General features: G+C 36.7%; 1 protein-coding gene across 2 annotated transcripts in view; it reads left to right on the plus strand.

Annotated features, from left to right (window-relative positions):
* The window catches only part of CRPPA (CDP-L-ribitol pyrophosphorylase A), a 121,343-nt gene extending 98,397 nt beyond the window's left edge, over nt 1-22,946 (plus strand). For both annotated transcript variants that reach the window (XM_026105095.2, XM_026105096.2), the window contains exon 10: nt 20,034-22,946. In XM_026105095.2, coding sequence (XP_025960880.1) covers nt 20,034-20,138 — 105 coding nt within the window. In that variant the 3' untranslated portion in view covers nt 20,139-22,946. The remainder of the gene's footprint in view (nt 1-20,033) is intronic.
* Nucleotides 22,947-27,131: the final 4,185 nt, after the last annotated feature.

Below are 27,131 nucleotides of genomic sequence, written 5' to 3' on the forward strand. Positions count from 1 at the left end.
TTACAGGAGGGCAGCACTGTAACTGGTAAAGGTACCATGTACCTAAAACTGAGTACAAAGCAAACTGTGTTGGGAAATGTTACACTGAGTTCAATTCAACATTAATAAGTTATTTGTAGGTAAGATTTTTCTTTCGGTAGCAACTTAATTGATTATTCTTTTCATAATTTAATTTTTTTATAGACTGAAATGAAAAAAATTTTGGAACAATAGATATTTTTAGTGCTGAGTAGTATTTTGGTTGTTAAATAGGTAGGTCTTTATAGTTCAAAACAATGGGAACATACTTAACATGAAAAAGAATTTTATCACAGTCTGCATTAAAAGATAAAGCCAGGTGGTGTTACCTAGTGATTTTATATAGTTTCATACAGTCTGTTTTTTGATTCTAATGCTCAGACTTCATATTGTGCTTTTCTTTTAAATTTAAGTACCTATCTCATAATCTATTCAAAGGAAATGATTGGTAACTTTCCAATTTTATGACCACTTATAAGCCTTATCTGTGAATAATGTATTCCATCAGCCATTGTCAAACAACTTCTCTGTTAAATGCCTTTTAAACTTTGTTTCAGTCTGTCATGCTGAAATTTTTGTTGAAACATCATCATAGTGATGACTGTGCTCCACAAGCAGGGCTGTAACTGAAGTGCATCAATACCTACATTAACTTTGCGATCTGAGTTGAACATTACCTATCCTGTCATGTTGATAGTACTGCTCAGACTTTTAAAGCACATCTTGTTGTTGCAGTAAACTTGAGGCTTTAGGCTTGGTTCCATTCTTGCACCTGTGTATGATCATCTGAAAATCATGTTACTCTGGTATAATATTGGTGATGAGCAATGGCTTCCTCACACAGCTACTTGCATCTAAAAGTTAATTTGTTGCTATGGTACATATATTCTCATATTCCAGGATTTTCCTTGTAACTGAAAGAGAAAATAGTTTATTAATACAAAAAATGGGCTTAAAGCATGCCTTTTTATTAATATATGCAATTACAAAACTATGATATGTTTATTAGCATTACACATGATTTTATATCAAGAACTTGGATTTCAGTCCATGTTAAAGTCAGTATAAAGAATTACTTTTTGCCTTAAATATCTGTGCAGTATGTTTTACACGTTGATATTGTTTAGTATTCTGATTAATCCCTGGGTGAGTGGAATTGTATATATGGAGGTATAGAATTTTACGTAAGGAGTTATTTTTTCAGCAGTACTAGGAATAGTAAGGAACAGTAGGCTTTGTAGCACTTGTACAGTAGGCTTTCATCATGTAATTGTTCTAGGCCTCTGGGTAAAATATTCCTTTTAGCACAAAATAAAATATAACAGCAGCTCGCTAGTATGAGTGGTCAAAAAAAGCAAGCACTTCTTAAACTAAAGCAATATAAGACTAGGATATAGGAAAGAGGTTGCTTGAGAAAGATTTAATTGTGGGTGGACTTACAAGTGGTAAAACAATCGGAGTTTCTTTCCTCCAACTTGTAAAATACACCATGTATGTGTGCAATTTGAAAACTTGACTTTAGAAAATTGGATGTTATTTGAGTGAAGAAGATTTGTAGAGGGGACTGAGTAGATGGAACAAGGAAACATCTCTTCATTAACAATAGTCTTCGCACGAGTGAGTGAGGGCAGAGCCTAGTGATGTTGCTCCCTGACTTCCTTTGCCATTTATGTTCCAAGCGGATTGTTGCCAACTGGTACAAATTGGAAATACCCAATTGTAAGATACATTGAAGCTAAAATCAAAGATTCACAAAGCTTGTTGGTTCTTAGTTTCTCTTTTACCTTCCTTTGCACTGTGTCTTTGCAACTTTGTTTATCCCATTTTAGATATGCCTGTGAGTTCTGTATGAGAGCTAAGCCGTATAGTAAGTGAAGCAACTTTACTTATGTGCTCCAGGGGAGGTGGAATTATAAATATGCTTCCACTTGAAATTCCACTTTGTCTTAGTGGTGCTGAGAGAGAAGAATTTTGAAGGTATTAAAATTCTGAGGTATTGAGCAGAAAACACTCAAGCCTAAAAGCAGCACGTAATTGCTGACCTTTATAAATTAGAGTGTCATATTATTAGAGGGCACACAAAAAATGGCGACGTCTTTGAGCTGTTTATATCTACTAATATGCATATTTTCTGTCTAGTGGCAGGCACTTCTTAACTATTACAAAGCTGTTAGTTTCTTAAGCACTTCCAGGAATATGAGCTAAGAATATTTATTTTGTTGCATGTTTGACTTCATTAAGTGTTTCAAGTACACAACTAGAATAGCCTATGCGGTAATTATGGTGTTCTTGGCGGGGGGGGGCCTCTGAAAAAGAGAAAACTAAAAAAATACTGCTTCAGAGAATGAAATTAATATGATACTGCGTGGCTAAAATCACCTAATATATACAGTAGTAGAATTTTTGCATACTAAAAGTAGACATTTATTCAGAAATACACTGAAGTAGAGTTTTTTTTATGCGGTTTGGTAATAAACTATAGTCTTCAGGCTCATCTAGGCTCTTCCTGCTTTGCCTGTACTTGAGTAAGTAAAATTAGTATTACCACAATCTCTTGCTACTTCCTTATTTTGCTATTGTTATTTTAAATAAAATCTTTTGTAGCTATGTATCTTTCATCACCACAAGCTCTTGGAGCTGCTTCTATTAGAATACAGCCTTTGTTTTAAACTAATTCACCATATATGTGATATATTTTGTCATATCAAATTATTCCATAGGATTTATTGTGGATTATATATGAGTTTTTATCAGCTCAGTGTGTTAATTGTTTATCTGTAACAGTCCAATTGTTTACCTGCTCCTCCAAATACTTTCACCAACAGCTATGATTTTGGACATAAATATTGACAAGTGAATCCTTATAATGGCTGTATTATATCCAAAAGCTGACTTTATTCCTGTTGTACATTATTCATCTATTAACTTATTTTATGTGTAAGCACATACACATGGATGTATGTATTATCCTTATCAGTAAATTCAACTGTCATTCAATCACTGTTTATATATGTACCCCAGGAGGCTGTAGTTCTCCACAGTAATTTTCGACTCCTTTCAAAGAAGTTAAACTATAAAAGAATATCTCTGGAACAAAAGCCAAATTTCTCACGTTTTTATGTTGCTTTTGGCATCCGACTACTCCAATTATCATGTGATGTCTCAAACCATAGAGGCAAAGCAGGATTTTCAAAAGGGATTCAATTTGTGAGAGAACTGAACAGACTATTAGCAGAAGTTATGAACAAAATATACTTTGGCTAAACACAGTGTCATTCATGCGGGTGTTTCTATTTGGTGATGCAACATTTGAAAATACAATAGAATTCTTTATGGTAGATGTTTCACATGTTTTATCCAGACTGTTTTAAAATGTGTTTGAAGTAGACATGCTTATCAATGACATTTTATGTCATGGATAAAGCCAATAATAGATTTAGCGTCCTAGCTTAAGTCCAGTGGGAACATGTTTGTGATAAATGAGCAATTCATATTAGAAACGTTACAGTTTTCTGAGAAATCTTATGACGATGGAACACTGTCGTAGAGTCTTGCAAGCACTTGGCAAAAGTCATCCTCTGATATTACACCCATGTCTGTGGCTGCAACCCTCATTTCTGTGACTTCAGAGTGAATATATTGACTTATCGTAAGGTTGATGGAATTTATTATTACCAACAGTGTTTGCTGGTACTGTATTTTTTACCCAGAAGTTTTGATGTTTTGTTGATGGTAAATTTGGGATGTTTGTTTCTACCTAAGGTGGGACTGACAAACTGGGCAATCACTAAAGAACCTGTTAGAGTGACTTATGATGCTCAGAACCTGTTAGAGTGACTTATGATGCTCTTTGTTCTGTACAGTTCTTGCAGGAGAAGGAATTGATTCTAAAATAAGCTTTAGAAATTTCACTAATAATTCATTCTGTAATTGCAAAATACATAGGGTACACAGTTTGTATAATAAAGTCTCACCTAGATACAAGGATTCTTAGATTAGTTTTTTAATGAATGCAGATATACATGTCTTGAATTTTGATTCTTTCATCATGAATTAGCACTGTTTTGTAAATTTGGATCTTTGGAAATGTTGGTTTCAGCTTCCTAATTTTCATGTTCTGGGAACATGCATATACTCATACAGAGTTATACTAAGTTATCAATCTGTTCATTACATGAGATACTAGCAAAATCTTACAATCATGCAGTACCTCTGCTTTGTAATGTTATTTATGAGACTATTTTTATAGTTGTTTTTGTGTTAACTCAGTTTTTGTTTGTGTAACAGGTTAAGAAATTGCAAATTAACTGATAATAGCTGTCATTATAAATAGCCTCAAGGTTCTGGATAAAGGTAATGTTCTGGAGTTGGCTTGCAATGATGTCATTCACAATAAATATGTAGACATGTTTTCCTTATTTCTAAGTGTATTTTCTATTTTATATTGGTAATATAAGCCAGGCATTTCAGTCTAACTAGTACTTCTTGGGTGGTAAAACTCAACAGGTATTTAGTCTCATGCCTTATAAAAGCTACTAGAGGCAAGTTATAATTGAAATACATTGCCTGTCATAACTTATTACAGCTTATATATTATCTATTGTGTAAATACAGTTTTGATTCCTTTAAACCCGCACAAAAGTCACAATAGAAGTTAACATCACAGCAGCCAACACTAGGACTTAAAAAACTGTAGGATCCGTGCGGCTTTCTCAGAACATTACCAATTAAGCCCTTAAGTAAAGGATTGCTTTTTATTGACTGACTTGGCTTTAGAGCTCCTGGTGTTTACTGACTGCAGACAATGGATTACACAATCATTGTTGGCTGCTGTGAATATTTGCTTAAAATGATGATAGCTGTAGGAACAAATGTTCTTATACAAACTGTCTAAATTCATTGCTTCCCAAAATGAATCCTAATGATGTGAAATGAATTGAGAAATGTTCTGGGAAAGAGGATTTTGGCCTGATTACATTTTATTTTATAAATAGCTCTGCACTTTAAAATACATGCTTTTTGATATTTGGTTTGAATTTTAGAGACAGAAAACTTCTTGATTAATCATTTTCATTGTAATTACAGCATTATTTGTATTGCCCCTAATTGAAATTTATGATACACTGGTGGAAACCACAGATCTTTTTTTTCTTACTATGCAACCACATTTTTTCTTTTGAATTTTGTTTGGACAAATTCATTTTAGTATTTGCTGTTATGGTTGTGAGACTGGTTGTAAACAAACACACAAAAATTAAAATTGAAACTTCAGATTTCCATTCTACTAATACAATCCTATAGATTATATATAAATATTTGAAAAAAATGGGAAAAATCATTTGGATATTCTGCTATCACTCAGAATAACATCCTTGATGTGTTGTAAAGGCACTACAACTAAGAAAGACCAAATGATTCTGTTTTATATAAAAGCAAAATCTGAATCTTGAAAATTGGAGTTTTGAATTCTTTAAAGGGAAAAAATAAAGTGATTGTTTATGTTGTTCAGCATGTTGGTAAGGAGAGCAGGAAAGCACAAAGCCTCATCTCTGAAAGTGTTTCAAAACTTCAAGGGGAGTGGAAGATAGGAAATTGTCTTCTAAGCATTTCTATTATGCTGTGCAGTTTATGCAAAAATATGTGCTGCAAAATCAGTATTATAAGAAAAGTAAAATGACAGAGATGTGAAGATTAGGATATTTTTTCTGATGAATATTAGGCTGAAAACTTCCAGAAATCCTTTCTGTTAGTGTCAGATCTGGTTAAAAGAAAGGATATGTGGAAACCAGTGGGCAATAATCAGAAAGTAGTAACTGAGAGAATGTGGATTTGTAAATCCCATTTTTGGACTGGAGCTAGTCCACAGACACTCTCAAGTAAAAGACAGTTTGTGTTTTGTTAATGGATCTCGAAGGGAATGCGCAAGTTATTAGTAGATTTGCTTGACAGTGGTAGAATGGAATCTCACTGAGCATAGAAAAAGGTATTCAGTAGCACTGTTAATGCAAAAGTTCTTAAAAGGTAAATATCAAGAAAATAATAAAAGTTAATCTCAGTAGTTAATGTGAAGGAGACATGGCTGAGACGTGTACATAGTGCTGTAGACATAGTTCTGCTTACTGAATAGACAACAGATTTATGGAAATAGAGCATACAGGGTAAAAGCTGAGACCAAAAGTAGACACAAGGGAACACAGTTTGTTGAAGACAAAAGGGATATTGAATCGAGAAGGGAATTAGTGGGAATGGAATTTGAGATTACTTCCTTTGTCCAAAGGAAACTTGTAAAACATGGCCGTAAAGAGCCAAACCACACATTCATCTGATCAGTGCAGGCTGAGGGACGGGCAGTGGGTGAAACCATTACCCATGTCAAAAGATAGATGCAGTTTTAAATGCAGCTGTGAAATTGGAGAGAAGCAAATACTGAAGCTGGAAGGAAAAAAATGAGGAAAAGTAAAAGAAAAAGTAAAAGTTGTTCTTTTTAGTTAAAGCACCAGGATATTCATTCTTAACCAGCACCTAGCTTATTTGAGCAGCTAAACTAATTTTTTAATCTGGATAAGACTTAAACAGAGCTACATTCCCCTTTTTAGCCAAATAAATATATTATATGTTATCAAATGCCTATCACAAGAAAATAATAGGGAGAACTGAAGTTATCTTTGCAGACAGTGACAAACATATTTAAAGCTGCAAGAATGCACAAGATGGTTTTAGGATGTTTTGAAAGGAAATTTTGGTGTCAATTTAATTGAAAGTGGTAAAGGCTATAAAACATAGACTCTTCCATTATACAGCTTAAAGTGCAACACACCTGAAGGTTTAGATTAGTATTGAATACTAATCTCATAAAAAGGCATGCAGATGTGTTTGTAGCTAACAAAATATTTCATTTGTTTTCATTTTTAATAAAATATCTTAATTATGGAGTGTAATTAATTCATCTGCTAAATCAAAATTAAATATGTTCCTTTATTTTTTAAGCAAGAGAAAATGAAATGAAAGAAATAGTTCTAGAATAGCTTTTTTTCCTAAAAGCACAAAACCAAATCTTTGTTATTTTACAAGAGTTTTATCACTTCGATATACTTTCATTTTGAGTGCCTTTGTATAAAAACAGGCTATTGTGTTACATGGTCTGGACTAATACTAGCTGGCAGAAATAAAGAGAAGCCTATCTTGGCAAACCCTGAATTTTAGGTAAGAGAACATCTGTGACATCTATCTTTATGGTGTAGCTGGACTCTCATAGCCTGAAATAGAACTAGAACCTGAAAGCAAGCCCATCTGTCACCTTAAAATTGTGAATATTATACTTTTTGAGGTTAAGGACACTAGCGATACTGCATGTGCATGCTATTTGCTTGTGAACCCTGAGAAATGATACTAACTGCTTCATCTGTCTGCTATATTTTAGCTACAAGGCAGGTTATAGGCCCTCTTCTACTTTCCTGCCATTGGGCTTATACTCACAAGATGATTCCTTTTGGAAACTTGCTCTTAGCCCGTCCAGCTATGTGCTTATTTCAGCAATAGCTAGTGACAGGAGGGACTCCTGTGATTCAAGCTGTAGAGGCATGATCAGGTTGGGGCCCAGACTCAGAACAGGCATTACAGCATGAACTACCTATGGGCTGCGAAAAACACCTGAGAAAGTAAGTATATGTGTGATTAGTCCGTATTGACTTTTTATGCTGTTCCAGGTGCTAGCATTGCTAGCAAGTTAATGGACTTGAAGATACCTTGATTGCATCCATAAAGGTTGTGCTATACCCCTAAGCCCTGCATATCTATTACCTTTTTTGCTGCAACAAAAGGGTACTGTGTCCTGTACTGTATCGCTGATCTGTCCATCGGATTTGACACTAGACATTTGCTGCTGCTTTCTGAACCCACCGCCTCACACTAGGCTTCAGGCACCCTCCTTCCTCTAGAACTTTTTTTTTTTCAAAATTTGTCTGCTCCCTGCACTGCTTAGGTGCAAACCTTAGCCCAGGCAAGTGCTCTATCTGGAAGAACAATAGATAGAGGCAAATACCATAATGGTTTTGCATTAATGAAAAGCTCCTTTGCTCATAGAATTATTCATTGCCTGCAAGTAATGTAAGTTCCTTTCCTGCCCTTTGCATCCACTGCATGAGTACTGCTTTGGAGCACAGACCAAGTCAGTGTTTTGTGCAAAGGCCATTGAAAACAATCAGAATTACTGCAAAATTAGTGTATTAAAAATGACATATCACTGTGAGAGACAGACAAAGGGAATAAATCGTTATTAGCAACTTGTGTTGTAATTTGTTCTTCCCATGGTAATTCCAGTCGTCTCCCCAAGGAGAGATGTCACTTCACGGCTTTACAACATTTTGTCCCATTTCTGGACACTTCGTCACCTCTCTGGAATTTTCATTTTTTGGGAAGCTTGGCCTTACATCAAAGTCTTGAATTGTAAGGAATTTACATGTTTGCCTTCTGGTAGGCTGTAGACCTTCAGCTGTACCTTTCAGTACATTTAGAAAGGAAGAGCCAGGAAAGGAAATCAGAGATGAAGCATAAACTGTATCTAAAGGTTACCTGAATATTATCAAAGAAGTAGAATTTGAATGATGAGATGAAAGATGCAGGATGGGCATTCAACTTTAAATATCAAGGTATAATTCAAGAATGATTTCAAATTTCACTGTGTAACTTAAACATGAAGTAGCCATGATTTATTCTATAGTCAGTCACTGCCCCCAGAAGGATGAGGTGTTGCAACTCATGAGGCACTTGCTAGCAACATCCTTGATTCTCATTAAAAGCATTAAATTAGGGAAACCTGTGAAACCCTTAAAAATGAGCTTCTGGATAGCCACTCTATTTCACTGTGTCTCACTATCCAAAACACTAACATTTGAATTACTTTAAAGCTGCTTTTGAAATTTTGAGAGATCGGTTTCAAAAGCATTACAAATGAGGTCATCTACAGCAAAAAGTAGTGTCTAAAATGTAATTTCAGTTATATATCTCTAATTGCAGAATAACTGTGCTAGTAATACTGTAGTTACTTTGGTTTATATTTCCGTAACCGAGACCGGAATGTGGCCTTTACCCCACTAAACTGATATTATTGTCCTAAAAGTTTGGAAGCCACAAGACTGGGATGTGAACAATAGCACAGCACATGTGTACACGTACTTTGCCCCTCAGAATCTCTCAGCTTTTGTTTGTTTATTCCCCCAAAGGAGAAGTTTTAATTTTGTTTTTTAATAGGCTATACAGTTTTTCTTCTGAATCATCTCAAATAAATTGTCTGTAATCAAGAGGAATGTTTCCAGTCAATTAGTTACTGCAGCCACATGTTTGTGTTTCAGATTATTCACAGTCTGTGGAAGTTCTATAATGAAGATTTTAATGACTGATCAGGAGACATATAGAATGGATACAAATTTTTGAAACATGCCTCTTCTTATTTTGGAGGCATTATAACAGATATAACATTCCATATGAATTTTGTACCTAGAGGAGAGAAAAAAAATGCTTTCAGCTGAGAGAACAGAAAAAATGCTCTTATTTTCTCTGTGCTGGTTTTCAGCATCCCACTGGAGATTCAAATGCATCACTCATTCTTCACTCAGACCTTCCCAAATTGTTACAGTAATTTAGTCTTCCCCAGTCTTTCTGTATAACACTGATGATAACAATTGCAAAAAGTATGCCCATCATTTTTTCAGTATAAAGCAACTCATGTACATTTGTATACAAAATTCTGTCTGTGATAGGTAAAGCATTTCATGTGGTGTACTTCATATTAGCAACTGATGTATTTGAAAACTGTAGTTCGGAAAAAAAAAGCCTACGTTTTCAATATTATATGGGGCAGAAAGGAAAAACCTATAATTTAAAAATCTGCTGTGTTAAAATTACCATAAAACATGTATTTGCAATAAGTATATATGAAGAAGTACTGTATTCATCTCTCTCTCTCTCCGCGTTAGGTGATTTTTGTCACATCCTAAGAAGGATGGGATAGTGCTTTAACAGAGTTAAGAGAAGCATTTAGGTACCTGATGGTTGCCTACTTATAATTTTGTGGTTACACTGATGACCTCAGATCTCACTGCGTAGAAATGTTCTACTGGTTTCTTCGATTTTCTTTCTTTCTTTCTTTCTTTCTTTCTTTCTTTCTTTTTTTTTTTTTTTTTTTTTTTTTTTTTTTTTTTTTGCCTACAGTATATGACACAATTTCCCCATCAGATAGAGCCTGTGGTATTGATAGTAATCTCACTTGATCTTTGACAATGATATGTCCTTTTATATTTTGAAGATTGAGATAGCTGGTATGCTTAGCCTTAGGGGGACTGCTGCACAGTGTTTGGATGAAATTTAGTGGCTTAGTTTAAGAGAAGGTCAAAAGAGGTGAAGCAGTGGTCTCCGCTGACCTTCATTCCTATGAAACTGTGATTCCCTTGGAAGCCATACTGAATTTATTCTCTAATAAAACTTGATTTTGATTTAAATATTTTTACACCTTTCGGTAGTTTATTTAAACAAACAAACAAACAAAAAACCCCACCAAATTGTCCTGAAATGTAATGTAGTATTTATATGACTTCTGCTTTGGCACATAAGGAGCCTTCTACAGCAGATGACACAAACTTTTTAAGAATCGAGAATTCATCTGGAAGTATTTTCATTCATTCTAATATTATAGGGTGCTCTTTGCTACTGTAATGATATCCTTGTTTCTTTTCTCTCAGTAGCAGCAATAAATATTGAGTAGCAGCTAAAGGATGATGAGTATGAAATTGAATCATGCATTAGAAAGTGTTTGTTGGCTAGTTTGGTAGCCTAGAGCATTTTCCTTGTTTAATTCAAGTAACATAGTATCATTTTGTTCCTTCAAAAATAGGTGGGAAAAGAAGATCTTTCTTTCCACTGAATTGCCTTAGGTTAGTTAGAAGAAAGAGTAAAATATTTTAAGGTAGACTACTGAAGTATTAAAATATGAGCATTGCTCAACTTGTGGGAAAAACTCATCGAGGAATCCAGTCTCAGACCCCCACTTTTACCTCTGTTCGTTCTTTTCTCCTAGCCTGCTTCCCCACCACTTCTCTCAATCTTCTCTACATATACATTTTCACCTTACTATACACTGCAGGCTTCTAGGCTTTTAGTCCTAGGCTCAGCTAGGACTAAAACACTAGTCATCAAGTGCAACTGAACTTGAAAGCAGTGTTTTTTAGTTTATAAGTAGTAGGAGAAAAAGCTAAGCAGCCTTTGCTCTGCTGCTAGTCCCATGTGGCAAATACATTCATGCATGATCCATAGTTCCTCCGTCTTCTGTTGGTGCCTGCTGTACTGCAAGAGTCTGTAAATTACCTGCATGATTGGATGATTGGGGTGTTATGTGTTGCAGGAAGCCAACACTACTTAGCCCATTTCTCTCTCTCTCTCTCTCTCTCTCTCTCTCTCTCTCTCTCTCTCTCTCTCTCTCTGTGTGTGTGTGTGTGTGTGTGTGTGTGTGTGTGTGTGTGTGTGTGTGTGTGTGTGTGTGGTGGGTCTGCTATGTGTTCCTGGCTGCCCACAAAACTTAACACTGAAGTCCATCAAAGTATTTATAGACTCTTACAGTGCAAGAGGCAGCAGAAGATACACCACCATATACACACAGAGGGAAATGCTATTATATGCTGTTGCATGGAAGACTTAAATTCAACTCCCACATGTGCTTGTCACTGCTGTTGGACTGATCCAAAGCTTACTGAAACCAGAGGAAAGCCTTGCCACAGCTTTAGGAGGCTTCAGGAGCTTGCTGTGCTGCATCTCAGAAAAGAAAGCAAGTCTTCTGTGCCTTAGGAGCATTTCGTTTTTCCTGTATTGATAATAAGAAACAATTTTGCCTTCATCCTTACCTCCCTCCCCCCGAAAAAGCTTATGATGTGTTTTACAAGGTTACCAGAGTGATGCCTCATAGGGCCCATAGATACTATAGTAACATTTATTAATATTGATACATGTAATATTAAGGTCTTATTTGGTAAGAGAGTGTATTAAGAGACCACCTCTAAGAAACCTCAGACACCTAATATACTTCCACCTTTAGCAGGCAACCATATCTGTTAAATGGGTTATCTCTGCCAGTGTTTTTGTACCAGTTAATACAGGTCAGAATTGGCTGCTAGCTCAAGCATTAGGTAGCTTTTTGAACAACTTGCAGGGGAAGAGTGTTGATGATTGGTCCTGCTGTCACTACAGGCGCCATCACTGGTGCCAAGAGCGTAGATGGGAGCGAGTGCTGAACAAGAACTCTTGCTTAAGCTACGATGATTAAGCATTATGAAAGTACTTTTTATAACACACTCTCTTGAGAACCTTTTGATCCAGGGATTTTTATTGATTATTTAACATGATCACTCTAGCACCTTTTCTTACAGGAGGATAAAAGACTTGGAGAGGACACAAGCTGGGAAACATATAGCCTAACCCTGCACAAATGACGTAGGCATTGGCACCCAGCTCATGTCTGTTACAGAGACTGCTTACCTATTTTACATCAAAAGAACAAAGTAAAAGCCAGGTTTTGGGGAGACGTTAGAAACCAGCTTTCACTTGCTCCCCAGGTGACTGGACCTGGTCTAGCCTGGGGTCGCATCATTTTTGTGTTGTGATGCAGTGAGTCTGTGTAGAATGGGTATTCCTCAACAGGAATTTTAACCCTAATCCAGAAAAAGTGTGAGATGTTAATACTCTTCAAACAAAGAAGGGTATTGAGCCCAAGTCATCTATGTGTTACAGAACATTTAAGTCATGGAGCTGTTTTAAATCTGTTGGCTGAGGGGAATTCCATCTATTCCATCCATAGCAGAGAAGGATTGACTCCCTCCCTCCTTCCCCCGCACTTTCAATTCTAATTCTGTAGATCTTAGTTGAAAAAATATACCCAATAGCATTAAGCACATAATCCTTCCAGAGACTGGGAGATTTAAAATACTTGTCTGTTCTCAGTTTATTCACACTGTCATTTTAAATGTTGATGTCTTTCCATTTCCTTATGACAAACTATAAAGGCATGGTTAATGAATATCACAGGAGAAAGAGAAAGATAGTACATTCAGATATTTATGCACAGCTTATCTGGGTTTGGACAGACTGTAGCGATATGCGACTATGTAACTCTAGGAAAGCAACTGAAGTATATCATGGTTTCTTAGCCAACAAGTCTGTTAGGCTCCAATAGCACAGTGACAATTTGGTTCTTGAAGTGCCACTCACATCTCTCTTCTCAATTCTCCATTACACACAGAGTATATATATTTCTAAAGTCTTTCTGTTTTGAGGGGTATCCACATAACAAAGAACTGATTGCATTTTCTTAGTGCAGAAAGGGAGCCAGGTTGTGTATATAAAGATTCAATGGTGAACCTGCTACAGTGATTCTGAACCCAGCTATCTGTCTGAACTCAAATGCTACCTTATCTATTTGTGTACTACTTGAAGGCTAAAAATATTCAGTGGAATAGTTTTCTTATCTTTTAGAATGATCTGCATAGCTATCTTCTTATTGCGGTACACGGTTGTGTTGATATGTATGAGTTGTCATTGATCAATAGATCCTTTGGCATATAGATTCAAAAATGTAATATGAAAGCATTTTAAAAAGAAAGGAGACTTCAGATTAGATTGTGCTGTTACACAAGTGGAAGTTGCTTTGATATCTAGATGCAATGCCACTGCATATCTTGAGTAGGAAAAATGCTTCTCCATGAATCTATCAGAGAATTCTGCATTGTGAAATTAGACTAGAGGTCAAACTATGTCATACTATTGATTTCTGATAGTGAAAAAACACCCCAATGCCTCCCAACATCATTTTTTTAGATTTTTTAAAAAATTGAAAAAAGTTTCAGTTATTGAAGTTTCTGAGGATAGACTCTCAATTCCATTTCTCTGAGTGCAAATAAAACACTGCCAGTATGCGATATCAGGTGAGTTTCGGAGATACCTGGTATAGCCATAGTGTAAGTTGCAGCATCCCGTGGAATTTTAAATTAGTTGCAGCTTCTCATATGCTGCCAGTGGAGTGTTTTGCAGTGTGCTTGCCAGGATGCAAACTATATCAGCCATTTTCTATTCCACTTGCACCTTGTGGTTCCTGTGCCTGGTGTACACGTAGGCTCACCCTGAAAAAGAGAAGAGTGGTCGTGCTTCATCAGGCTATCGCTTTTGCTGTTTCCAGTCTTTATCCTTACGTTCGCAGGAACCTGAGATAATGGCACGAGTGTTGTCTTTCAGCGTGTTTCATCTCTCTCTCTCTGTCACGCTGATGTCTTTCAGTGGGAAAGATTTCCATGGAACAGTTCATCTTTTTTTTTTTTTTTTTTTTTTAATGGCTGTGTTTATGTGGTAGCTACATTGTATTTGTGCCTCAGTCTTGGGGTAAAATTTTATTGTAGTTTTATGTATGCTTGATCCATCTGTAATGGCAAGTAGAACAGGCCAGGGATGGTTCTCTTGTCCTAAGGCTAAAAGACACAGCATGTCACACATCCATGTGGCTAAATTCTTTTTCCCAAAAGCGGGTGGCCCTGTTCAGACTGCCTCTTGGGAGCAGTGCCTGGCCTGTGCTGTCCCCCACCCATGCCCAGCCATTGTGTGGGAACACACTCGCTGGCAGGAGACAGCGCTGTGCCAGGGAGCTCGCTTGCACTGGGGCAGCAAGGGTGAGGGCACGCCGGCATGACAGCTCATGCCCTGGCCCCCTCTCCCTTGCTGCTATACAACTAACTGTGTTAGTATCGATATTCCCTAAGTGTAGCACTGCCTTTAAATCATGTTTTCAGGCTTCCAATCAGCCGTATAGTCAGTGCTAACATTACAGTTCTGTTTTTTTTAACACATTAATTTTTTAAAATTGTATTAAATAGAAAGTGAAATAATGTTACAGTTAAACAGAGTTCAAATAGTGGAACACACCTATTTTATTCTTTTAGAGATGTGCGATATAAGGCAGAGTTAATACCTGCAGAGTTTTTTTGTGTGTGTGTGCTAATAAGTGTAGTATGTGGTTTTCAAGCTATGCTTATATTGAACTAATGTATATGTAAGTTGAAATGCCGTATATGAAGTTCCAGCTTGGGAGGGAATGGAAATCCTTAACAGATTGAAGCAAGGAAATGAATAGTTAGGGGAATGTCAATAAATATTCAGATATCCTCACAGTTTCTTAAATAAATGCACATTTGTAAAATATCACATTGCATATTCCGAACACAGCTTTAACTCTCTCCTTGTATCCATTCCCAGTTTTATTCTGTAGACCAGAAAACCCCTACAGTCGGTTACTCTGCATCAAATAAATTCTGAATATGAGTTACAACCATCATACAATATGGTTACGGTGGAATATTTTTACTATTTAATAACAGACAAAGTGGATATTTTATTTTGGAATCAAAGTGCTGTTATGTGGATTTATGGCTTATATGGTTGGCAGTGTTTCTGAGTGCTTTCTTTTCCAAAGTACATAAATATAATGTGGTAAAAGTTTTGTTTTTAGCTTATAAATGTAGTTAATCATCTGTTCAAACAATAAAAAATTCTATTTATTAATGGCCAAGAAATGTTACAGGTTTGGGGTTTTTCGCTTTTACAGGAGACTCATTTAAGTCAACTGGATGAAACGAATAGACAGTGAATATCATGATGGTTTAGGGGGGATCATAGCACATCAGTTGGTCGTGTGGAACTTCAGTTGCTAATCCATTAAAATTGTTACTGCCTCTGAGTCTTATTTAAAGGTCACAGTCTTTTTTTAAGGATTTCGTTGATGAGGAGAAGAACTGTTTGTGTTTGATCCATCCAGTACATGCACGGATGTGAATTCACTGACTAGTACGCTGAAGTATGTTCCCTTCTTGGAATTCACAGACCTGAACAGTGGGTGGGCAGTAATAAGAGAGGGTTCTTGTGGGCTACAGGAGGATTCGTATTGATCATGCTGTTCTTACATCCTGTTTTTTATCATGGTTACAATATATCCAAACATGTCAGGCAACAAGACAAGTGAAGACCTGGTTCTGCTTGGTTATTTGACTTCCTGAAACTAATGATGAGATTTTTGAAAGATTTAATACTATGCCATTGAATATAAAAGAGGATTGGAGGCCTGTTTGTGCAGTGGGGTTAGGTGTGGTAATTTGTCCTGGCATCATTATTGAAGCCTCCCTGTAGGCACTATCAGCTGTAATCAGCACTGTTGCCAGAAAAAACATTGCAGTGTCAGAAACATGGCTGTTTTAAGGGTATGGCCGGGGGACTGGAAGTATTCACTTATTTGTTTAACTTTGAATTAAGAAAGATCCATGAGATTCATTTCCTTTTCTGGGTTCTTTAATTCTGTCATTTAAATTCTTGTGTATGTTCTGCATAAACACTGCTGGGTTCCAAATCACTTATAACCACTTAGGAAAAAGCTAAGGTTTGTTATGCTGCACTGAAAATCTGTCCTTAATGCACAGTAGTGGCCTAAAAATGAAACAAATTGTTAGCAGGATTCAGAAGAGGAGAAAGAATACTTAAGATATAACTATAGCATTGTATAACTCAATGTTATGCCTACAGTTTGAACAATGTGTTCTCTTTCTTTTGCTAAAATTTCTATTTCTGCTCTCTTTTTGGTGATGGTAAGGACTAAAAATGATCAAGAAAATTTAAATAATTATGGATATGCTGTGACAGTCAGATCATTACTACAGTAATGAGTCCTAGCTTAAGAACAGATTTTGATTCTCAGAAAGGTACCGGATATACAGTGATTTTGAAATTCCTGGAAGAGTCCTATTCATGTTATTTACTACCTCTTTTCAGTAACACTGTGGCTGTGAGAATAAAGCAAATTAAGTTCAGCACGTACTTAACCTTTCTGTCACTGATTTCTCCTTTGCTGAGGGACTGGCTAGTAGGCCTGGATATTGGATATTGGATCAGGGTTACCAAGAAGGAGCAACGATATGAATCTAAAAATTAGCACTCCCTTTGATAAATACGTAAAAGGATTACCCTGTTGCAAGCTTCAGTACATGCTTCACTATATAGTTTAACCTATAATTATAATGTAACCGTATAGAGTTAAGAACAAATTTGCTATTCCATTTTTACCTTAAGTCATATATTCATATATCTTAAGTCATATATTCACTTATAGAATCCAGTTCTGGCCCTTGCCAAAGACAGACTTACAGGGACCAATCCTATATGGCAGTTCATTGTTCCTGCCATTTTATAGATTGATTTTTTTAAAAGACAAAAAAGCAGTAGATTTCCTAAATAGTAATAATAATTGGATTATTACAAGTGAAGTAATTTAAAGTTTGTAAATGCATTTTTATTTGTGCTACTTACTTTTTGTGTTTCTCCTCTTTTGGACAAATTGCAATTTGCCAGTCAATTTCCATTTGGTTTATAGACCACTTTTCCATACAGGTTTCTATATGCATTGCTGTGCCACGTTACATGGATTACAAGTACTATCCATAGTTTTTTGTATATCTTTCCTTCAGAGCATGAAAATTAGCACTAAAGCCTTAGTTTTAGTTTTAGGAAAAGGTTTTTTCAGTCTAAAAGAATATTATGGTGTGACTTTCAATCTCTCCAGTGAAAACTAAATTTCTTTCTCTTGCTTTCTTTTATGTTCAAAAACTTAAATAATTTATTACTGCAAAGGAATGTGTGCTGAATCCAGGAACCAACAGAGGATGTGGAAAGATTTATTGGGAGAAACATTAACAGCATTCCTGGCCAGGTGTATTTTTTTCTTTTTTGTGAAAAGGGGAAAAAAATACACATTTGCAGCCAACTTCAGATATGGCTGGAAGCCCATTTGGAAAACCTGGTGTCTGTAATTGTGAAGTGCTTCTCAAGACAAACTAAGCGAAAGTGGTGAGTGGAGCAGAGAGGTTGGCCCTGCTCAATGTCAAGAAATATGTTGCTAGATCTTGAAAACGATTTCAGTGCCGCTGTCTGAAGGGTATGTGCACATGATTTCCACTCTCCTTGTACCTTATACAGCTCTTTATACCTATGAGGAATGAGGGAGTGAAACCCCTACAAAATTTGAGTGCTGGATTCTGACTTTTCCTTTCCACCATGAGTCCATAATAAAAGGTACTGGAGAAGCGGAACCTGCAACTATAGTTCTGCACTCCTCACTTCACTGAATTCTCCTTTCTTGCTTAGCCGGAGTGTGAAGTGCATCTGTCCCTCAGTATATGGTAGACACAGCTGTGATGAACATTGTTACTCTAAGACAATTTTTTAGACCACAGTAAATAATTTTACTGCATATTAAAATGTATAAGATGAATTGATGAGGTGTGTAATCTTGGGGGGGGTGGTACAAGTTGTAACAGTTTACTTATTCAGTGATTTTTAGAATAAAATACTCAGATACAAATATCCATTTTCCAGAAATGATAGAAGAATCAGGTATAAACTAGCTATTTCCGGTTCTACCCAGTTCCATCCCTGGCATGTTTCCTGTCATCTACATAGAGCACAGAGTTAATAAGAACATTATAATACGTAAGGCTACACCGTTTAGCGTGTTTCAGAGATGCACTACAGAGACACCTTTCCCTTTTTATTTTTTTTCCTTCAACCCCAGCTATTAAGTCTCCAGCTTTCCTCCATACTAGCTGTATAGGTCCCTTTAGCAGTAGTCTTATTCCTTAAAAAGAAGTGCCTGACATTACCTTTTTGTTAATACCATTTTCTCTTTCTCCATTAATCCAGGTTTCTTAAATGTGTCATCTACAAGTACTTCTTTGATTTAGCATCTTAGAAAAAAGGTGGTGAAAAGATTTACAATCAAATTACCCCATCTTCCTGCCCCAGGCAGGACTATGCTATACCTTTATCATGTTTTACGTGTTTGTCTAACCTACCCTTTTTAAAAAAAGCAAAACAAGCAAAAGATGTTAATGATTTTTCTTCATCTATCCAATAGTCTGTTTCACTGCATACCAGTCCTTATTGTTAAAACAAATTTCCTAACTTCAAATTTATATCCCAGTTTAATTTCTCTTAAGCCTATTACTTCTGATTTTGTCCAATGTGAGTATGGACAGCAGTTTTGGTTCTGTCTTTGTAGCACATCCTATGTATTTGAAACTCTCCTAGATCCTCTTTAGAGTTCTGTAGACCTTTCTTTTTCTCTGTTGCTTCACAGAAATTGTTCCCTCCTATTTCTATCCATGCCAGGCTACCGCTATTGATTTTTTCCCAATATGCACATGAAAATGTTACTGGCTGCACTAATCGAACATTTTATATCCAATACAATTAAGAAAACTTGGAAATCAGACAAAGGTCGTCTTCAAATCTGATCTGGAGCGCTAAGTTAGAAGCAAGGAATCAAAGTCCCATTTTTCCTATGTTTTGTCCTGCGTTGGTCTCTCTACTTGCCTATCAAAACCACATTGCATTTTTAGCTATTTGGTATAAAGAACAGCCTAAACTACTGAATTGCCAATGCTTAAATACTTTTCAGTTTGTGAGTTTAAGTGGTTTGTAGAATGGAGACGGAATTTTGTAGGTGCTTAAAGTTGTAGGTCCTAACTATGCTACTTAATTAAATCCTACATTTTTTTCTGATATTTACCCAGAATTTGGACAACCTTTTAGATTTTAAAAGTCAATTAAGAAAGGAAGTGATGGAATTAAGCTTCTGTTTTGGTCATCTCTGGATAGATGACATTAATTCAAGCAATTAAAATATATTCCATTTCTTTGAATTTTTCTATGTTTGCTTTTTAAATCATTGTGGAGAATGGAATAGTGATATTACTATGAAAGCGTGTTTCCTTAAAACAATTAAGTTTTGGAAGGGTTTTTCTTCTAATAAATGCAAATAAACATGTTTTCATTTTTTTAACAGTCATAAGGTAATTTTGTCTAGTTGAAAATCGATCGTAAATATTTACTTTTTCCACCTTTATTAACATATTGTTCCCCCACACACACCCTTTTTTCTTTTCCAGGACTGTTTGCCACTTCAGGAGGCAGTAAATTCTGCTGCTGCTCTTATCATGGCATTAATAAAGGACAGAAACCCTGAGCTGATTGGTCAGCTGTTGGTAGCATAAGATCCTAAATCACATGTAGCTTTTGGAAATGTTTCTTTTTCATCATGCATTCACCAAAGGTCTTGAAACATATTTTACCCTTTGATGAAAACTCTGGATTTATGACATTTACTATTAAGATGTTCTAATAACATATTTTTGATACTTAAAATGCAAGTCTGATGTTTTGTATATAAGTGTAAAATGAAATATAAATCATTCTGAGATGCACTAGATACATACTTTGAGGAATAACACCGAAACATTTGTTTGTGAGATACCGATCATTTAAAAAAGTGCACAGAGGACACCAAAGCATTCAGTCTCTGTATAGGATTGTCTTTGATGCAATTGCATGTGCGTGGTACTCTAGGACTGTATTGTGAAGTTTTCTTTAAGTTAAAATAATACTAAAGCACAACTCTTGATCCTTACATGAAAGTATTTTAAAATTGCTGCTATACCTATTAGTGAATGCAGCATTTATTGTACAGAATAGCCTTTCTGACATCAACGTAAACATGCATTGCAGTAAGAGTAGGCTCAGATCTCTTCATAAAAGGAAGAGTAACCTTGTAACAATGAAGAGATGTGCATATGGATTTTGAAATGCTACAGCCCAATTTTCTGGATAAGGTATGCTCTGAGTGGAGCACTCCTTAGTTCTGCACTTCTAGTATCGAGATACCACCATTCGGAACCTTCTCTGATACTGCTGCTAAAGTATTATGCATATCCTTGGTGCATGTGTGTGTGTGTGTGTATGTGTATGCATGTATGTACATGTGCTTAGGGAGAAGAGAGAAGACCAAAAAATATTTTCCAGCATAATCTGTAGGTCGTGGAGAAGTAAGAAGATTCTGTTGTTCCTTTCTGCTACAGGATTGCAGTTTTCATCTCTTGCTGGTTAGTGTGTATGGAAGAAAACTGAGTGTTGCAAGTTCAAATATACACTACCTTGATATTTAAGTGTTCAGGTTGGGACAGGAGGTTTAAAATGGTGAATGGTTATTATGTTGAGTATTTCCAGGTATTACAACTGCTAAAAGCAATGCAAGATTTCTGAAAGCAGGACAGTCCCTGAAAGCAACTGTCTCTCCCTGTGCATCAGATTCTTGGGAAATTGCTGCATTTCTGCAGCTTGCAAAGGGGCTAGGTTAATGCCTTAAGTACCTGCAGTGATGGGAACAGGGACTTAGTGAAATATTCCCACCATGAGTGTCTCATTCTGTCTATACAGGGAGAGAGAGCTACCAGTTCAAGACGTTTCTCTCTGAAACCAGTCATACCAGCTGTCTGACCACTCACTGCCTTGTTCTCATGAGTACAGTTTCTCAAATCTGGTAGTTAGGCACAAGGGCATGACACTGGAGAATTCACTGACTACATCCTCATGGGTCCTAGATGTAGAATGTAATTTAGCCAGTCTTAGCCAGAAAAAAGAAATAGGCAGACCAAGTAAAGCAGAGAATGTCTAGCTTAATGGCATTCAGGATGGATCCTTCTCTATGCGAGGCAGATGTTCAAAAACCCATCTTAAGTAAAGCTTCTAGTTTTGGTTAAGAAATTTTTCTCTCTCCATTATCTAGCAGTGGCTGTGCAAAGTTCTTTCCTGCAGCTCAGCTCTTCAAGAGGACAGAGTGAGAAGAGCTTGGAGTGTTGTGGTTCAATAACACAGGGTCTTTTGTGGCAGTACAAACTGAAAGAGTTCCCCATCTTCTAGCCCTACCATGTTCCTCTCCCTTTGATGCTCAGACAAAACTTAGTGAGGAGTAAGATGATCCAGGGTTGGTTTCTCTGTTTTGCTTTGCTCTGCTCTGCTCCCCTCTCCTCTTCCTTTCTTTTTTTCATTCTTTCTCTCTCACTTTCTCCCATTCTCTCTTCCCCCTTCTCTCTTTTTCTCTCTCTCTCTGTCTCTCTTTCTTGCCTTTTATCTCTCTCTCGCTTTTTCACTTCTGCTCACTTTCTCTCTCTTTCTCTCTCTCTCTCTCTTTCTCCCTTTTTTCAGCCTTATTTTAAGCCTGGATCAGTTCCTGCAATTGCCCTATCAACACAGAAGGCAGCGTTGACAGTGGCAGTAAAAAGTGGTCCAGGATAAAATAAGTGCTCCTTAACTGCTTAAGAATGGCTTATTAACTTTTGCTGAGGCACTATCTGTATCTGTTTTAAATCTTGTTAAGAAGCTGCTGTTGATCCCAAACTTCCTTCATTACAAGATACAATACAGAGTTGTTAGCTCTCTGTTCTGTATCCAAAGCACACATTTTATTCCACACAGAAATCATGCTAATACAACTAACAAAGTTCTCATGCGTCATCTGTTTCCTTCATTGCTTCTCTCTCCTCTCTGTTTTGATTAATAGTTTGTCCTTTCCTGACATTGTACAACATAAGCATTTGTATTAGCTTTGTGTGTGGCTATACAATAGGCATATTTTATTGGTATTTATTCATGCCTGTTCATATGCAAAGTGGTCAAATAAATGAGGAACTCTGAATTTATTGTTAGCATTCATATTTTAACAGGACAACTCTTACAGATAAATTTCCGGAATTCACTTTTACATTAATAAATTGAGTTTGATGAAGGAATTTGTCTCACAAGCTTCTAAAGACATGATGCAAGATATTTCTTTGATTATTGTATTCTGTGATTCTTCTAGACTTTAAGACTAAAATACTATGCATGAGGGGTTTTCCCCACAGAATAATAAAGTGAAATTGTAAAATCCTTCATGTTTTCTGTCTACTTTAATATATGCATTGTGCTACAGACTTAGCATTGGATTGTGCACAGCTTGCCCTTTGCTTAATAAACAGAACCTTTTACTTTGTTGTGTTGTTTTACTTACCTCATTATCTTAAATTAATTTTAATACAATTGAAAATGTTCATGTAGTGAACTGCTGTGTTAAAATGTATTTAGTAGTAATGCAAACTTAATGGAAGATAATAAGCTTAATTAATGTACCGTTAATCATTGTATTATGGACTTTCTGTTTTTAATAATCTTTCTGAATAACCTGTATGCACCCAAAAATCTGTTGTGCAGGAAGCAAATACACAACAGAACTGCTAATACAGAGCATGGAATAGTAAAAACGCAGTTAAAAAAAAAAAAAAAGAGGACGGGGATTAATGCTATTGTGTATCCAAACCAAATTTAAATGGTCTTTTGGATGAATGTTAATAGTAACAATGGGAATAAAGATATAAAATGAAATTAAGAATCTTTTTGATTGTTTTTTTGTCTGTGCATAGCTTCTCACAAATAGCTGTATACATGAGAAACTTCACAGGCTTTTGTACACACATGCTGTTTTGAATTTAGCTAGTGAATCAGTCACCACCCATATCACTTTGAACATTTGGACAGAGATAACACAGAGTAAATAAAAGCTCAGACTCTGCCAGCCTGGCTTACCTTACTCCTGAAGCACTCTAATTAGTATGCCTTGGGTAGAGTGTTCATCAGAAAAAATGAATACAGAATCTGGCCCTAGCAATGCTTTTGGTAACTGCAAAGTTGAGTGAATTAGATTTGTGTATTCAGCCAAACCTGATTTATGCAATATCTGGAAATGAGGTTGCTTCATTTCTGTTAGACTAGTTGGCAGAAGAATTTCTAGCTATAATCTTTTTCTTTAGTTTCCTAGGCTACGTAGTTTGAAAAAGGGGTTTTGATGGCTCTCTTAAAAAAGCTGCAAGAATAAAAACAGAAGACAGTGAAATTAAAAAAAAAAAAGAAGATACAAAGTGAAATGCAACCCCATTGTAATCAGTAGCAGAATTCTAGTTGACTTTAAAGCATCACAGTGGAGCTTTCAGCTCATCTTGCTAACTAACATGGGCTGTAGAATAAAAGTGTCTGGACACCTTAAAGGTTTTGGTGAATTCAGCTTTGTATTTCTGTGTGTCACCACAGTCGCATCATTTCTACAATGCAGTTTGAGGTGCCATCCAAACAGTAGCTTCCAAGGCCACTTAAGATTCCCAGTGACTGGCTAGCATTTTCTGATGGTATGGCACCTTTCCCTGGCTGTAGGTCATTGAAACTAGGAAGTGCACCACAGAGGGTCATAGCTTTTTTGCTCTGTTGTCTTGGACACCTGCTACTGGTCACTGTTCTTTGTTCTTCTTCTTCTTCTTCTTCTTTTTTTTTTAAACACATTTATTTCCAGATACACAAAAGCATTTATGAGATATCATTTCTCCTTTCTTCCATTTCTTCCTTTACATCCATAACTTTTTTGTGCAAAATGCTATTCCATTTTACCAAGATTCCACCAAGGTGTCCAGACAATGCATGTTCATATAGTTGTGGACAGAGACAAAGTAGTCCTTGTACTCCATTTCCATTTCATTTTTGCCATCCTTGCTTCCCCTGTTAAGGAAGTCTTGTTAAGGAAGGTTTTGGGGTTCAGAAATAGGCTCATGTTAAAAGTGTTCTTGCAGGAGCTAGAAATTGGGGCTAGAGCTACCTTTGATCTGGCCCAATATGACTGTTCTTACAGTTGGGCGAGTTACATGACACAGAAGGAGCATGTTATGGGAAGAGTTTAGCTCTTCATAGTAGTGGCTTGACCTTACATTTTTAATTTTTTATGATTGTTATCTCTGCTCTGTGGGATAGATGCACTAGTCTTAATCCCATCTGACTGAAAAAAAAGTATTTGGGCTCTTAGACTGATGAATTCAGATGCAATGCACTAGATGGTAGATTTTTATCTTTGTGTTGGTAGTGAAAGAATGCTATTCGAAGGAATTTCCTCTTGTTTGTTCCAAAGGTCACTTATTAAAACCACAACTAATTCTCACTGAAACTTGGAAAGATGCTAAGACTTGTAAAAAGAATGATATCTTTTAAGTGCTCCCATTGGGAAAGTCTGTTAGGAAATGTTAAGATGTTGATATTTGTTGTGACATAAAATGTTCGACTGTAAGTACATTATTTAAAGCCAATCTCAAAGAAATGAAGTCTGAGAAGCTAAGAAAAAAATTGACTCTGCTTTCATTTTTCCTGCCCAACTCATTTGATCAGTCCAATCTTTTGCACCTGGTTTCAAATAATTTGTAATTGCAGCCAGTTAGATGACTAATGCTCTGCTCTGGGTGCCTACAGTAAGATACCTATGCAAAGTATCAAAATGAGTTCAAATCTTTGTGCCCACAATGCCTGCTCTTTCAACTTCAGACTTGTAAGCTTTTATTATGTCTGTCTCCCTCAGCTCATTCCTCAGCCCAGTTTTTTATCTGAATTAAGTTTGTCTCATGTTTCCAACAGACACCAAGGGTAAAGAAATAGTCACTGCCACTGCATCTTCCAGGATAAATGTGGATTGACAGGGCTTTAAAGCACTTGTCGAATATACATTTTACTTGGTTATTTCTTACAGGAATAATCAATTAGTTTTGAGATCTGAGAAATATAATTTCAGAGCCTGTGCTGAGGAAAGAGTCCCAGCCATGCAAGTACTTTTATGATAGAACATACTCGGCTTGCAAACACCAACCTGAAAAGGAATTCTTATCCATGGGTTAATTTAACTAGGCTTTTCAGTTTTTAAGTTGAACCAGATCTTGTCCGTCATCTTGTGCATATTCCTATCTCAAAAACTGAAATTATAACACAGTTAAAATCCCAAAATTACAAAGATAAATGAGTGAATAAGAGACTTGGACAAGCAAGAAGTGGTGTGATTTTAAGTAAGATGGAGAAGGAAGGAGGAAAGAGAAAATACACTAAAGCTCCTCCAGATGGCTAAGTCTGCAGTGGAGACCCTTGAAGGGTATAACATGCGAAGGGCTGTGGGTAGTTACGCCTTCCAGGCTCAGCAGAGCTCGAGACTGCAGCTCTGTAAGGCTTTTCCCTATTCAGCAGTCTTTTTAGATAATCACCTCTCTTGGATAATTACTTGTTGCTACTTCTGAATCTCTTTCTTTCTCATTACTTTGCCTCTGCCTTTCTGTGTCTCAGACTAGCCCTCGTTTCAAATCTCATGTTTCCCTTCTTTTTCGGCCCTTCTCTGCTTGTATCGTCTCCCACTCTGTTCTCCCGTCCTGTTCTCTGTCCTTATTACTTGTTCTTTCTCTCCCTGTTTGTCAATGTCTTTCCATTCCTCCCAGCCCACCATCGTTGAAGGAGACAACCCCCCTCCCTTCTCCTGAAAGCCAGGCCGTGGTCTGGCATCAGAAGCCCTTCCTCGCTCCTGGATCAAGAACTAAGGCAGTCGGGCTTTGGCACCTCTGTGCTCCTCACAGCTGGGACTGAGAACAGATGTCACTTCTGTTGCCAGCTGAATGCAGATGAGCAGCAGTGCCTGAAGGGACGGACCTCCTGCATGACAGCTGCTGGGACTGACACTCAATGCTACTTATTAACTGGAGTAAAGCTTCAAGCAGAGTTCTCCCATCAAAGGGGAAATGATCTTTTCCAAGGTCAGACCCCCCCTAAAGTATCCAGACTTGGGTCTGTGAAGTCAGCACCTAGCTAAAGAGCCAGATTTGCAGATCTCTCAGAGTCTGGAAAAGAAAAATAAAAAGAAAGAAAAGAAGCAGAATCCAGGTATAGCTTGCAGTACTAACAATTGGAAAAAGTGTGGTTTTACTTACAAACCAGTGGCTTTGCCAGGAGTTACTCAGAGGCGGAAAGCAAGGAACCCCACGATGCTGGGTTAAGCAGTTCCTTTTCACAGCAAAAGCACAGCCTGATTCAAAACCTATTGAAGTCAATGGGACTGAGAGTGCCTCACAGTGCTCTCAAGTATGTGTGGCATCTCCTCCCTCCAGCCATCTTCAGTTAACTTTGCATATAACCGTGCCAGTTCTGCTGTTGTTTTATATATGTGTGTGTATATATATATATATATGCATTTACTGTGCCACAGTTTTACATGTGTGCTTATGCTGTGCTCAATTCCTTTACTGTTTGGTGGGAGAGCCTTATGGTCTTGATTAATCTCAACTTTATTTTGGAGCTTTGTTGTGACTCCAAACTAAGGACCCACAAACCTA

Source organism: Dromaius novaehollandiae, chromosome 2 (assembly GCF_036370855.1).
Source record: "Dromaius novaehollandiae isolate bDroNov1 chromosome 2, bDroNov1.hap1, whole genome shotgun sequence".
Lineage (NCBI taxonomy): Eukaryota > Metazoa > Chordata > Aves > Casuariiformes > Dromaiidae > Dromaius > Dromaius novaehollandiae.